Source organism: Octopus sinensis, linkage group LG25 (genome assembly GCF_006345805.1).
Source record: "Octopus sinensis linkage group LG25, ASM634580v1, whole genome shotgun sequence".
NCBI lineage: Eukaryota > Metazoa > Mollusca > Cephalopoda > Octopoda > Octopodidae > Octopus > Octopus sinensis.
The window spans coordinates 10,377,699-10,393,672 of record NC_043021.1 but is presented as its reverse complement, the minus strand read 5'-3'; the positions used below and the strand labels follow the sequence as shown (position 1 = coordinate 10,393,672).

Below are 15,974 nucleotides of genomic sequence, written 5' to 3'. Positions count from 1 at the left end.
AGCATGTAACTGGTACTTAATTTAATCGACCCCAAAAGGATGAAAGGCAAAGTTGACCTCGGCGGAATTTGAACTCAGAACATAATGGCTGACGAAATACCACTAAGCATTTCACCCGGCATGCTAACGTTTCTGCCAGCTCGCCACCTTAAGCAAAACTTTTTCATGGACCTTTAATATACTATTGTGGATCCACAGTTTATTATTTTGTTGTGTGGACCCACCAAAATCTTATATGGAACCCGATTGAGAAACCCTAATCTAATCACATGTCCATAGTGCAAGAGCTGTGACCTCTCAAATGTGATATTGTCTGATAAATTTAATAAAGCATATACATACAACAAAATAAATACAAAACAAAAGTCAATTTTTTAATATTGAGTATTTTCTCACAATTTTAAATTCCTCACCAAAACATTACATCTTTTGTAATTTGGGTAGATATGGTGGGTGGGTGGGGGTTTGGGAAGGATGCAAAGTGGAAAAAATATATTACTGAACAAAAATACAAAAAGGAGTGGAAAATGGGTGGGTGGGTGGGTGAGTAGATGGAAAGAAAGACATGAAAATTAAGTAAAAAAAAAAAAATTGACTGGAAGTTTTTTTCAAATTTAATCAAAGCAATGTTTTTGCTGTAAAAAAAAAAAACAAAAACAAAAAATGTCTTGGACTTGCAAATATAGAAAAATCAAAACAAAGGTAGAGGGGGGGGGAGATGTATTAATATCTCATTTCTGTATATATTTTATTTTTTGTTTTTTTTTTCTTTGGCTAATTTGTTTTATTTTTTTTATTTGATATATCCATTTGTTGAGTCCCATTACCATGGTCTGGGTTATTTTTTTTTTTATTTCTTTTTTTTTTTTAATATAAAATGACATAAAAACTGGTATCAATCCAGATTTTCTTTTTCTTCTTCTTCTTTCACTTCTTCCTCCTCCTTCAAACTATTTCAGTCAGTCAGTCAGAGATGATGATGTTCAACAGAAAGCCATGGTGTGTAGAATTGGTTGTTGCAGTCGTTCCTCAAATAGCTGCACAATTTCATCAACATCATTATCAATGTCATCACTTTGATGCAGCTAAAAACAAAATTAAGAAAATATATATACCATAAATCCTCGAGTATAATCCGCATTTTCCCCCCAAAATTTAAAGGTCAAAATCTCTAGTGCGTACTATATACGAGGTTAAAAATGAAAAATATTTTCTAAGCAATGTCCGAGATTCTATTTATTGTCCGGCAATGTTTATTCAGACGCATTTTGTGATGTCGGGCGCGAAAATACCTTAAGCTAATCCTGAAAGCAATGAAGTCATAAAAGAATCATCCATAACTTGCAGTAAGCAACATTTATTAAATGTTATTACTATTATTTCTTTATTTTCTGCAAACAAAATGCACAAAAAAGCTACATGTTTGCATTATGTTATATATACAATAATAATAAAGGACGTTACCGTATACAGTTTTGCAAACCAAGGACGTTATATAGACCTCCTTGACTCAAGTTAGAGAAGGGGTTCGTATTACACACAAGGTTTAGGTTTTTCAGAGGTACATCCCCCTAAAAATCCCCTGAGTATTATACTCAAGGGCGGACTATACTCGAGGATTTACGGCTTGATACATACCATACCATATCACAGCTATTATGCAAAAGTGTCCTAAGTCCGAAAAAAAAAAGATGCATTTTTAGAAAACGGAAAAACAGTTTCACCATTCCATTTCATTTTTTACAATAGCAACAGTTTCAGCTTAACAATAATGCTTTGTTGGGTGCATAAAATAACTCCATGCATGTATGATATTTTCAATCAGAAATATTTTTTGCAAAACTGTCATATGTGGGACTTACTACACTTTAGAAAAATGCTAAATCGTTGTACTACACTTTGACTATTTTCATATCTTGGCATCTGAAGCAGCTAGAGATACAATAGTTTGACCAAAAGAACAACAATATATATATATATATATATATAATATATATATATATATCATCATCATCATTGTTTAGCGTCCGCTTTCCATGCTAGCATGGGTTGGACGGTTCTACCGGGGATCTGGGAAGCCAGAAGGCTGCACCAGGCCCAGTCTGATCTGGCAGTGTTTCTACAGCTGGATGCCCTTCCTAACGCCAACCACTCCGTGAGTGTAGTGGATGCTTTTACATGCCATCGGCACAGGTGCCAGGGGAGGCTGGCAGCGGCCACAATCGGATGGTGCTTTTTACGTGCCAATATATATATATATATATGCATATATATATATATATATAGGTGCAGGTGTGACTGAGTGGGAAGAAGCTTGCTTTCCTACCACATGGTTCCAGGTTCAGTTCCACTGTGCAACACCTTGGGCAAGTGTCTTCTGCTATAGCTTCAGGCTGACCAATGCCTTGTGAGTGGATTTGGTAGATGGAAACTAAAAGAAGCCAGTCGTATATATATATATATATATATATATATATATATATATACACCTTAGAGCATCTCAAAATAAATACAGTAACGAAAGGGTTAACTCTGTAGCTTTCAGGTTACTCTGTCAACTACAATGCTTATTTATTCACAATGTTTTGAATTAATTACACAGTATCTTAGCTTCAAGATTTCGATGATACGATTGTTTATTTTTAGAATGAAATTGTAGAGTAAGTATGAGAGGCCAAATCTGGTTGGTTTGAACTTGAAATGTAGAATATTCAAGCTGGCAAACACACAAGCTAATCAGTGAGTCTCTATATGGTCCAAACAAAAAAAATGCTACTGAACAGTAACAATAATCAACGTAAACACAAACAAACAGAAAAGTTACCAGGAACTTTGCAGCAACCCTTCGTAGTGAAAGTGCAGACGAGACAGTGATATGAGGAGAGACTACAAAGTTACCTTACCTTTGAAATTAAATCACAGATCATAAAAGCGCCAATTGTGGCCTCTTCATGGTTGTCTTGAATGTCAATATTAATGATGTGAGTTGGATAACTGTCCTCTTTCTCTCGACTTTCCAGCTCTGGAAATAACAACAGAACTCAAATTATATTTGTTGCAGGGGTATGTTGTGCACCAGGATATAGGTTGTTGGGGCTACACCAGGGTATGCTGTGAAGCCAATAGAACATGCTGCAAGTCCATCGGAATGTGCTGCGAGGCCACCAGGGGTTTGTTGCAAGATTATCGGGGGTATGCCGTGAGGCCACCGGGGTTATGCCGCGAGGCCACCGGGGGTATGCCGCGAGGCCACCGGGGGTATGCCGCGAGGCCACCGGGGGTATGCCGCGAGGCCACCGGGGGTATGCCGCGAGGCCACCGGGGGTATGCCGCGAGGCCACCGGGGGTATGCCGCGAGGCCACCGGGGGTATGCCGCGAGGCCACCGGGGGTATGCCGCGAGGCCACTGGGCGTATGCCGCGAGGCCACCGGGGTTATGTTGCAGGCAACCGGGATATGCTGAGGGGCCACTGTGATATGCTGAGGGGCCACCGGGATATGCTGAGGGGCCACCGGGGGTATGCTGCGAGGCCACCGTGGTATGCTGTGAGACCACTGGGGTATGCCGTGAGGCCACCGGGGTTATGCCGCGAGGCCACCGGGGTTATGTCGCGAGGCCACTGGGGGTATGCCATGAGGCCACCGGGGTTATGTTGCGAGGCCACCGGGGGTATGCTGCGAGGCCACCAGGATATGCTGAGGGGCCACCGGGGGTATGCTGAGGGGCCACCGGGGGTATGCTGAGGGGCCACTGGGGGTATGCTGAGAGGCCACCAGGGTATGGTGCGAGGCCACCAGGGCTATGGTGCGAGACCACCGGGGGTATACTGCAAGGCCACCAGGGTACATTGTGTAGCCACTGTGGTATGCTGTGTAGCAGTTGGGGCATGTGGTGTAGCCACTGTAACTAACTCCTTCCTGTCCAACTACAGCAATTCTTCAGAACATTCAGAGTATATTAGCATTCCAATGTATATATTCAATTAGAAAAGGTAGGATATAGAGTGCATGGATATCCAGGAGAACAGGGTAAGGGATAAATAACCAAGAAGTTAACTGTTTGTATCCTCTTGATGGCATTGGTTTATGTCTATAATTATAATGGCACTGCCAGTTATGAAGACAAGTATTCTAATTGATCCGCTCAATGGAAGAGCCTACTCAAGTAATTAACATGCAAGTGGCTGAGCACTCCACAGTAATATGTACCTTTAACATAGTTCTCAGAGAGGTTTAGTGTGACACAGAATGAAATTAGTGTGACAAGGCTGGCCCTTTGAAACACAGGTGCTACTCACTTTTGCCAGCTGAATGGACTGGAGCAACGTGAAATAAAGTGTCTTGCTCAAGAACACAACATGCTACTGGATATTGAACTCATGACTTTATGATTGTAAGTGGAATACCCTAACCATTTAGCCACATGCCTTCACTGTGTCCAGAATAATCTGAATGCTCAGTTAGTGACCGTCTTGAATTCTAAAATGTAAAATAACGATAATACTGATTTCAAATTTTAGCACAAGGTTTGTAAGTCTAGAAGGGGGCTAGTTCAACTGGTACTTATTTTATTGATCCTGAAAGGGTGAAAGGCAAAGTCGATCTCAGTGGCATTTGAACTCAGAACATAAGGATGTATACATGTATATATATAGTTAATCCAAACAAGAAAACACAGAAAAAAAAAAACAGCAACGCGAGGACGTGGAACAAATAAAGTATTATTTGACGCTCAGGAAAGAAGGGAAGGAGGGTTTAACGTTTCGAGCGGAGCTCTTCATCGGAAACAAAGGAGAAGGAAAGATCCAGAGAAGGGAAGACAGAGGAAAAAAATATTTTTGCTGGTGGTGCTCAAGAGATCACATGTTGAAAATATATATATATATATATATATATATATATATAAGCATTCAGATTATTCTGTTTAATGTTTATTTACTCATTGCTTTGATTCAATCACACATTATGGTATAGCTTTGAAATTTTGCTGATACGATTGTTTATTTTTAGTAAGACATTGTAGGGTAAGTGTGAAAGGCTGGATCTGGCCAGTTTGAACATAAGACGAGTAGAATATTTGAGTTGAATATGACCAGTTCAAATATTAAAGGGTTAACTCTCAAACTTGCTCAGTCCACCTAGCTGAAAGCAGAAACAACTCACTGCTTTAAACATCAGAGGTTTCGTTCTAAATTTGACAGGTGCTTTCTTAATTAAAAATGCTTTGTTCAACTCTTCCAGTGAGCGTGGGTGTTGGTGTGTGTGCACGCATTGCTAAATAAAAAGCAAAAACATTCTAAATTAATTGAAACTTGTCCCTCAGTTGCAGAAAATAAACAAAGTACCAATAGTAGTTGTTAGTGGCTCGTAAAGGCAAGGGGAGATAATTTCAAGACCTATTAGTTTTTGGATAAAACTGAATATTCGTGTTGAGTGGGTAAAAAAAAAATCTGGTTTTTGTAAGCGAGCAAGGCAAAGGTTATACATGTTTCAGTCTCATTAGACCTCATCAACAAAGCAGTCTTCTTCAACAGGCTGTGATCAAGTGGAAGAAAGACTTATGAAGATTTTTGGTCAGTAATTAAAAATACTGACTGAATAACTGATACAAACAACTGATGCTAATCTTTATATATAAAAGAGAGGTTGTGTGCTACAATTTAGATTCCTAACTACTCCCACATTTTACGGTGCAGTTTAACCAAAACCGGGTATCTTATAGTCGTGATTCATATCGAGCCCTTCTGGGTATTAGCGCACGTCTACAATGAGTCTACGATTCAAAAAAAAATTTACCATCAATTTTTCCCATTTTTAATGCATTTTTGGCATATATAAGGGAAGTAACTCTCTAAAAATTTATTATTAAATCTCAGAACGTAAAAAGCTACAGTAACACCCCCCCCTTTGTGGTTAGCCATATTGAGATGGCTATTATACTTTACATCTCTAAAAATGCTTATATAGTTATTTCCCTTACAAACCCGAGCAACGCCGGGCGATACTGCTAGTAACTGATAAAAATAAAGGAGGGATTTTAGTCCTTCTGTTTGGGACTGAACCCTGTAGTTGAGAAGCAAACTTCTTATAACACAGCCACGCCTGTTTTTCTTTGGGAAATATTTAAGATTTTTCATCCATCCTATACCATAATGTGTGATTGAATCAAAGCAATTAATAAATAAACATTAGACAAAATAATCTGAATGCTTTTATATATATATATATATATATACATACACATCCTTAAGTTCTGAGTTCAAATGCCACTGAGATCGACCTTGCCTTTCACCCTTTCAGGATCAATAAAATAAGTACCAGTTGAACTAGTCCCCTTCTGGACTTGCAGGCCTTGTCCTAAAACTTGAAACCATTATTATCATTATTTTACATTTTAGAATTCAAGACAGTCACTAAGCTGCGTGATGCTTTTGTTTAACTCAAGACAGCACATGGGTAATTTGTGGATATCTGAGTCGCTTAGTACATTCATATACATTTGCACATGTGAATAAACTTGCATTCATGTAGGGGCCATGCTTAGCACTTTTGTACACAATTAGGTGTGCTGCATTACAGCTTATGGCTGTGTGTGTGTGATGTGTTCCATATGCTGTTGACATGAGAAAGTGTACCAAGCCCACACTGTCAGATGTATTTAACAAAGTAGGGAAGTTTTTTTTTCCTTTTTTTTTCTGTCACTATATGTAAAGATATTGTAGAATGCAATCAGTGACAAAACTTGTCCAATCCATGCCAGCATGGAAAAATGGTCACATGGTTAAAAGTTCACTTCTTAACCATGTGGTTTTGGGTTCAAAACCACTGCATGGCACCCTTAGTAAAATGTTTTCTTCTCTAGGCCCAGGATGACCAATGCCCTGTGAGTCAATATGATAGATGTTAAAGTGTACAAAGCCAGTCATATGACTGAATATATAGATGTGTGCATGTTCGTGTGTGTGTGTGTGTGTGTAGGTTCGCGACCTAGTGGTTGGGGTGTTGCACTCGCGATTGTGGTTTCAATACCTAGACTGGGCAATGCATTGTGTTCTTGAGCAAGACACTTCATTTCATGCTGCTCAGCCACCACTTCAACATCCGACACATGGCACACACAGTGTGTCTGTATGGGATGTTGATTTGATGGAGGGAGCAACCTCGTGTACAGCACAAACGTTGGATCACTACAAACAAAACCATCTGTGCAGGTTGTTGAGCAAGAGACTTCAGAACCCTCAACTGGGATAATAGATCTCTTACTTCATAAAAAGGGAAAGATTAGTGAAAGGAAGCACTGCTGGCTATAAAATAATTCCACAATGATATTTATTCATCTAACCCAGTGGGTCTCAAAGTGGGCAGTATTGCCTCCTGGGGGCAGTGGAAAGTTCCAAACGGGCATTGCAGAAAAGTGGGGCAATGATGTGGTAGCGATTCGTGTAGAAATTGGGGTGATAATGGGGTGGCAATTCATGTAAAAACAACAAAATAATGGGTTAATGAGGTTAAGTTTTATTTGTGAAATACAGTTGCTTTGAATTTGCTTCAGAAAGAAGTCTATGTTTGTGATGGTTAATTGGGGTGGGGGCAGTAGGATTGTGGCCTAGGTGTCAAGGGGGAAGCAGGCCAAAAAAGTTTGGGAACCACTGATCTAACTCATGCAAGCATGGAAAACTGCATGTGAGCTAATCAAATGAATGTGTGTGTGTGTTGGTATGTACACACACCTGTTCACTTGATCATTTCACGTCCAGTTTTCTGGCATGGTACATACATATATATCACCGTGATCACTGTGACCGACCAGGCTATCAGATATAGCTACACATCGCTGGTCACAATGCGCTTCGTTTTGTTTTAGCCTTCAAATGACGCCACTCCGCTGGCTAAGCGAGCAGGCCAACAGAAGAAAGAGTGAGAGAAAATTGTGGCGAAAGAGTACAGCAGGGATCACCACCATCCCCTGCCGGAGCCTCGTGAAGCTTTAGGTGTTTTCGCTCAATAAACACTCACAACGCCTGGTCTGGGAATTGAAACCGCAATCCTATGACCACGAGTCCACTGCCCTAACCACTGGGTCATTGCACCTCTACACATATATACAGACTATAACGTGCTTAAAGCAAAGAAATGTGGAAGCACTCCGTTGGTTACGACGACGAGGGTTCCGGTTGATCCGATCAACGGAACAGCCTGCTCGTGAAATTAACGTGTAAGTGGCTGAGCACTCCACAGACACGTGTACCCTTAACGTAGTTCTCGGGGATATTCAGCGTGACACAGAGAGTGACAAGGCCGGCCCTTTGAAATACAGGTACAACAGAAACAGAAAGTAAGAGTGAGAGAAAGTTGTGGTGAAAGAGTACAGCAGGGATCACCACCATCTCCTGCCGGAGCCTCGTGGAGCTTTAGGTGTTTTCACTCAATAAACACTCACAACGCCCGGTCTGGGAATCGAAACCGCGATCCTACGACTGCGAGTCCGCTGCCCTAACTACTGGGCCATTGCACTTCCACACATATATATACTCATACATATATACAGACAATAACGTGCTTAAAGCAAAGAAATAATGGGCTGCTTAAAGCAGTGGTTCTCGACAATTTTTTGCCTAAGGTTTAGAGAAAGGAGAATATTTTTCATACTGACCTTCTAGAATCTGGTCGTATACTCTCTCTTCACACGATACTATCACATCGAACTGTTCATGACAATTTTGAAACCGCTCAGGTCGCTGTTTTATTCTCCGGTTGCGGTCAAGCATATGGAGAATTCCATTCTGTGTATATCTACATTCGGTGGTTAAGGAGTTCAAACAAAAAAAATGGCAAAAGAGATACAGGAGGAAAATAACAAGAATAACATAAAAAAAAATTTTTTTAAAGAATAAAAAAAAAATTTTAAAAAAAAGAAAAAAAAGAATTAAAAAAAAGGAGATTTACCAGGATACAAAATGTGACATGGTTGACCCTTTAAATTTCCTGTACCACTCGTTTCTGTCCAGCTGAGTGGGCTGGACCAACAGGGCCAGCAATCAAACTCCCAACCATATGATCATGAACCAAATACTCCAATCACTAAGCCATGCACCCTTCACATACTTAAAAAAGGGTCAAGACCCCGCTTTAGTCATAAATGACTATGGGACTGCACCTAGAAAGTTACCCTCTTGGACAAGTGTCTTCTATTACAGCTTCAGGCCAATCAAAGCCTTGTGTATAGATTCAGTAGAGGGAAACTGAAAGAAGCCTCTCATATATGGACATATCCGTGTGTCTATGTCTTTACATGTGTTTGTCTCCCACCACAGCTTCACAACTTGTGTTGGTGTGTTTATGTCCCTATAACTTAGCAGTTCAGCAAAAGAAGTGTGATAGAATAAGTACCAGGCTTTAAAAAAAAGTCCCTGGGGTCGATTTGTTCCACTAAAACCTTTCAAAGTGGTGCCCCAGCATGGCCACAATCAAATGACAGGAACAAGTAAAAATAAAAAATAAAATATATAATTTGAGAAAAATTCAGCTGCTATCTCTAGCAGGTCAAGTGACCATGCAGAAGCTCACTTTTTGTATTGTGATTAGGAATGAAGGCTCAGATGGACATCATATCCTCATGGAATTATGGAAAGGGAATAGCTATGTGAGGTTACTGAATACGATTACTTTTTAAAGGGATTTGATATCAGGGTTGCAACTGTTGGTGTTAAGCATGTCCCCCACCCCTGCTTCAGACATCATCATTGTTTAACATCCACTTTTCCATGCTGTTGGATAGAACTTGCTGAGGCAGATTTTTCTTTTTTCTATAGTCAGATGCCCTTCCTGTTGCCAACCCTTAGCTGTTGCCAAGTGAGGTAATATTTCTCCATAGCCAAACATGTCTTTTATGGAAGATTGGAAATGAAGGACACCGCTTGATTGGCAGTGACACTCATTTACAACTAGCACATGAAATCAAGGCAAGAAGACAGTAACACATACACACACACACACACACACACATATATATATATATATATATATATATATATGGGCCTCACAGAGGAAATGACGAAAGACCAAGACCTCTAAGATATGCTGTGACTACAAAGACCCGACAAATGAAGTGAGTTCATGGCATGCAGGACGGCCTACTGTGCTAACCTTGGATCGTAGAGTGACCCACTGTGCTTGAGGAGACCTATTGAGTCAAGTACGTCAACATCAACATCAAAATAAAAGTCAAATGGAAATTGTAGTTGTGATACCCATGCCGGTGACACGTGAAAAGCACCATCCAGGCATGGCTGTTTGCCAGCCTCCTCTGGCCCCTAAACTGGTGGCATGTAAAAAGCACCCACTACACTCAAGGAGTGGTTGGCGTTAGGAAGGGCATCCAGCTGTAGAAACACTACCAGATCAGACTGGAGCCTGGCGCAGCCTCCTCGTTTCCCAGACCCCGGTCAAACCGTCCAACCCATGCTAGCATAGAAAATGGATGTTAAACGATGATAATGATATATATATATATATGTATAAGGGTGGAAAGGAACACACGAGTTGATATATATGAAAAAACAAGTCAAAAATAGAAAATGCTAAGATAATTTTATAGTGAATCTTTCAGTACCGGTTTCGGTCATTTTGAGACCTTTTCAACTGTAACGATTAAATAATTAAATTTAGAAAAATTAGAAGAAAAGTTTTTTTAAAGGAATATTTCTATAGTAGTGTTCAGATATAAGTGGCATTCTGCCTTTCTCTGACTCCCTTGTTTGCACTTATATCTGAACACTACTATAGAAATATTCCTTTAAAAAAACTTTTCTTCTAATTTTTCTAAATTTAATTATTTAATTGTTACAGTTGAAAAGGTCTCAAAATGACCGAAACCGGTACTGAAAGATTCACTATAAAATTATCTTAGCATTTTCTATTTTTGACTTGTTTTTTCATATATATATATATATATAGTGGTTAAGGTGTTGCACTCACAATTGCAAGATCATGGGTTTGATTCGCAGACTAGGCATTGCATTGTGTTCTTGAGCACAGAAGCGTAATATTCAGAATTGTTTGCATTGGATAGAAACCCTTAATGCAGTTATTGCAATATACATATGTACGTTCTAAGGCAGCGAGCTAGCAGAAACGTTAACAAGGCGAAATGCTTAGCGGTATTTTGTCTGTCTTTACATTCTGAGTTCAACTTTGCCATTCATCCTTTCGGGTTCATACTGGGCTTGATCTAATTGACTGGCCCCCACCATCCCTGAAAGTTGTGGGCCTTGTGCCTAGAGTAGAAAAGAATATAAGCCATGGCCCAAAGGCAGTGAGCTGGCAGAAATGTTAGCACACCAGGTGAAATGCTTAGTGGTATTTTGTTTATCTTTACATTCTGAGTTCAAATTCCACCAAGCCCGACTTTGCTTTTCATCCTTTCAGATGGATCCAGTTCCAGTTCCAATGCCTGGCACCTTGGGCAAGCATTGGGCCGACCAAAGCCTTCCGAGTGGATTTGGTAGATGGAAACTGAAAGAAGTGTGTGTGTGTGTGTGTCCACCGTCACCTGACAACTGATGTTGGTGTGTTTACATCCCTGTAACTTAGTGGTTTGGCAAAAGAGACCAATAGAATAAGTACTAATCTTACAAAGAATAAGTCCTGGGGTTAATTTGTTCCACTTAAGCCGGTGCTCCAGCATGGCCAGAGTCAAATGACTGAAACAAGGATAAGATAAAAGATGTTAAATGCTGATAACACACACACACACATTGGTGTGTAGTAAATATAGATAATAATAATAAATGAGTGTAGATTCAACCGTGTGACCTGGCTTCAGGGGATAATTCTGGTTTAAGTACCCCATATAACCCCTCATAACTTTTTTATTTTTTGGAATTCTCAGAAAATTTTTGTGAGTTTATATTTATGAAAAAAAAAGATTTGTGTGTGTGTCATTTAACAGTTATTTTTAGCACATCCCAAGATCAACTGATATCTTCCTCATTTCTTTGTCACTCTGAGGTATGTCTTTCAATATTTTTCTCCCCATAAACACATTTAATTGAATGATGATGCACCACCCAAGAATGGGCCATTGCTGGGATTTAAGCAAAAAATTTGGACTGTCTGTATTTTAAACAAGTGGAACTTTTTGATTAAAACTTAAAAAAAAAAATTTTTTTCTCTTATAATCATACAAATTCTCATGTGTAGAACACAAATTTTCAAAAAACTTTCTGAAAATTACCCAAAAATTTCTAAAAGTTATGAGATGCTTAAACCAGTTTCAGCTCCCTGTGAAATTAGGTTAGGAAAGATCTAATAGCTTCATAGAATTTACCATAGGGTTGTTGGATTGTGTAGTTAGATGCTGAGGTGGAATTTTCAGGACTTTTATGCCCATTCATTCCACTCTGTTTAGACCCAAAACATTCTTATTTTATTTCTTTATTGCCCACAAGGGGCTAAACATAGAGGGGACAAACAAAGGGATTAAGTCAATTATATCAACCCCAGTGCATAACTGGTACTTAATTTATTAACCCCAAAAAGATGAAAGGCAAAGTCGACGTCGGCAGAATTTGAACTCAGAACGTAACGACAGACAAAATACCACTAAGCATTTCGCCTGGTGTGCTTACGTTTCTGCCAGCTTGCCGCCTTATCAAAAACATTCTAGCCATGACCGATCTGTCCTTTTAGCAATATCCTGCACTTTATTCTATGTGAGCCTTCATTTTTTTTTTAAGGGGGGGGGGGACTTTACTACTATTTCTAGCAGATTGAGCCACCACATAGAGCAGTAATAAGCAACCTGTGGTCTGCTTCCTGAATGACATGCCTATATGAAAAGTTTATTTTTAATAGTACTGCCTGCCTAACGACAAACCAGGATTCATGTGGCCCACTTCTTGGAAAAAGATTATTCATGCCTGACGCAGAGGCTCTCTCGTTATTGTAGACTAGTGACCAACCAAATTAGTACTAATACTTCATTTTCTGTTCCTGGAACATAACAGTCTATTTAACTGTACTATGTTCCTAATAAATGATTAAAGCCTAATATACTGTTTTCCTGGTAAATGGCTCACTTCTGCATAGAAGTCAATAGGTACCATGGGATAAGGCACCGTTTACTATTGAAGGCAGCACTATTAATCCTACCTGTGTCCTAACCAAGAGAGCTTTCCCCTGTATTGAGTCAAATTAAGCCACAGGCTCTTCACAAGATGATGACCTTCTGTCAATTCCTTGTGGTATTAAAATCTTGTTTCATGCTGTGCTGAGGTAAGTGTGTGTGTGTTTGTGTGTGTGTGTTTTTGTATGTGTGTGTCTGTAACTTAGCAATTTGGCAAAAGAGACCGACAGAATAAGTACAAGTCTGATTTGTTTGAGTAAACCCTTCAAAGTGGTGCTCAAGCATGGCTGTAGTGTGATGACAAACAAGATGAAAGATCAGCTGCCCAATACACCACTACCACTCCTACCCACCTCCAAAATACAACTACCACCACCACTCCTACCCGCCTCCAAAATACAACTACCACCACTACTCTCTCTCTACCTACAAGACACAGCCAAGGCCACTTCCTATGTCCAGTAAACTACCACCCCTATCTCTAGTACACTACGTCACCTGTTACCCCTGTTACCCTAAACAAAAATAAAACTCATCACGCAGCTGTGTGGGTAAGAAGCAGTCTCAGGTTCAGTCCCACTGTGCAGCACCTTGGGCAAGTATCTTCTACTATAGTACTAGGCCAACCAAAACCTTGTGAGTGGATTTGGTAGATGGAAACTGAAAGAAGCCTATCTTATATAGATGTATACATCTTCTATCTTTGCCCCCACCACCACTGCTTGACAACCAGTGTTGGTTTGTTTACAGTCCCCATAACTTAACAGTTCAGCAAAAGAGACTTACAGAATAAGTACCACACTTTAAAAAAAACAAAACAATAATAAGCACTGGGGTCGATCTGTTTGACTACACTCTTCAGGGCAGTGCCCCAGCATGGCCACAATCCATGGACTGAAACAAAACACTTTCACACACGAATCAATAACCTAATTTATTCCAAACACTGTTGGACCAGAGATACAACCACCAGAAAACCTTGATAGATGGGGGTAGACCAAAGGAGAAAACAGAACATAGACCACTACACTGTAACACAGAAGGACCTCGACTTTTGAACCACAGGTGCATGCTTGATCAGGGCTATTTGCATGGTCAGAGTTAAATTGAAACAACACAAGGACAGAGATTAAAAATGGGGTCATTTGATCAGGGCTGATCTGATGCTAAACAACAGACAACAACACTAAACCTGATTGCAACTATAATGGTTAGTCCACATTAATAAAATTCTAAGGCCAACTTTGCCTTTCGTCTTTTCAGGGTCAGTAAAATAACTATCAGTCTGGTGTTGATGTAATCAATTAGACCCCCATCTCTCAAAATCCAGACCTTGTGCCTATAGTAAAAAAGATCACCATCAACATTGTCGTCATTATTATTATTATTATTTAAGGCAGCAAGCTGGCAGAATCGTTAGCACCCCAGGTAAAATGTTTAGTGGCATTTTCAAGGTCTTTAACATTCTGAGTTCAAATTCCGCTGAGGTCGACTTTACCTTTTATCCTTTTGGGGGTCGATAAAATAAGTAACAGTTGAGGACTGGGGTCGATGTAATCAACTATCCCTCTACACCAAACTTCAGGCCTTGTGCCTATTGTAGAAAGGAGAATTATTATTATTATTATTATTTAAGGCAGCAAGCTGGCAGAATCGTTAGCACCCCAGGTAAAATGTTTAGTGGCATTTTCAAGGTCTTTAACATTCTGAGTTCAAATTCCGCTGAGGTCGACTTTACCTTTTATCCTTTTGGGGGTCGATAAAATAAGTAACAGTTGAGGACTGGGGTCGATGTAATCAACTATCCCTCTACACCAAACTTCAGGCCTTGTGCCTATTGTAGAAAGGAGAATTATTATTATTATTATTATTATTGGTCTAATGTGGAGGAAATAGCTGTTTTCATGGCCTCTGAAACTGATGCAGTAAATGTTTCATGTGAACAGTTGCAAGTCAACAAACAGCTGCAGAACAAACATATGCAGGAAAAGAATTTCCAGAGGGATGCCATAATAGAGAAGAAGGACTGTACAACAGTTGTGGAAGCACTCCGTCGGTTACGACGACGAGGGTTCCAGTTGATCCGAATCAACGGAACAGCCTGCTCGTGAAATTAACGTGTTTTCGCTCAATAAACACTCACAACGCCCGGTCTGGGAATCGAAACCACGATCCTATGACCGCGAATCTGCTGCCCTAACCACTGGGCCATTGCGCCTCCACTGTACAACTGTTAACACAGGGCCAGATAGAGAGTAGAGAGAAAGAGAGAGAAAATATGAGTGACAAGTATAGAGTGATAAGTGAGTTTGGAATGCCTGAATGACGATGGCAGTAGACAAGCCAATTCTCACTAGTAGAGGCTTTAGTTTGAATGAAAGAAAAGGCAAGAATGTCTATAGGCCTGTGGTTGGAGTGTGGTTTAAAGCAACATCAAGCGACTCAATCATTTAAATGGCTTTTCCTTGGGTGTAATCTGGGATGTCCGGGTATAGTAGCAACACTGCCCCAGATGAAGGAACAATACTCCATTGTGGGGTCATACCTCAGCTTCGTAGAGGAATAGTAGTAGTGTTTGAGTGTGTGTGACAAGTACTATGCAAGGGGATGGGGTGAGAAAAAAATGAGAAACTGCAACTTGCCAACGAAAAATGTGCTCAAAGATAGGAGAAGTCAGTAGTGCTGCTGGTGGAGAGCTTCTTCAAATGCAGTCACTTCATGCAAGACTGCCACTCCCGTGTGGACCTGTGCGGTCACAGCAGACACTGCACCACCATCAGCAGCTGACACAAAAATTCCCCCGGTGCAGATCCATGGTCTTTTGAGATCGACAGGTGGGGGGGAGTGT

The 15,974-nt window shown here is 40.1% G+C and overlaps 1 protein-coding gene across 1 annotated transcript in view; it reads right to left on the bottom strand.

The window, feature by feature from the left end:
- Window positions 1-801: 801 nt before the first annotated feature.
- Window positions 802-15,974, bottom strand: part of LOC115224227 (RNA polymerase II subunit A C-terminal domain phosphatase SSU72) — a 51,558-nt gene continuing 36,385 nt past the window's right edge. Inside the window, exons 3-5 of the mRNA XM_029795010.2 lie at window positions 8,654-8,793; window positions 2,904-3,022; window positions 802-1,085 (exon numbers count right to left, since the gene is read on the bottom strand). Of these exons, the coding sequence (XP_029650870.1) occupies window positions 984-1,085; window positions 2,904-3,022; window positions 8,654-8,793 (361 nt within the window). The 3' untranslated portion in view covers window positions 802-983. The remainder of the gene's footprint in view (window positions 1,086-2,903; window positions 3,023-8,653; window positions 8,794-15,974) is intronic.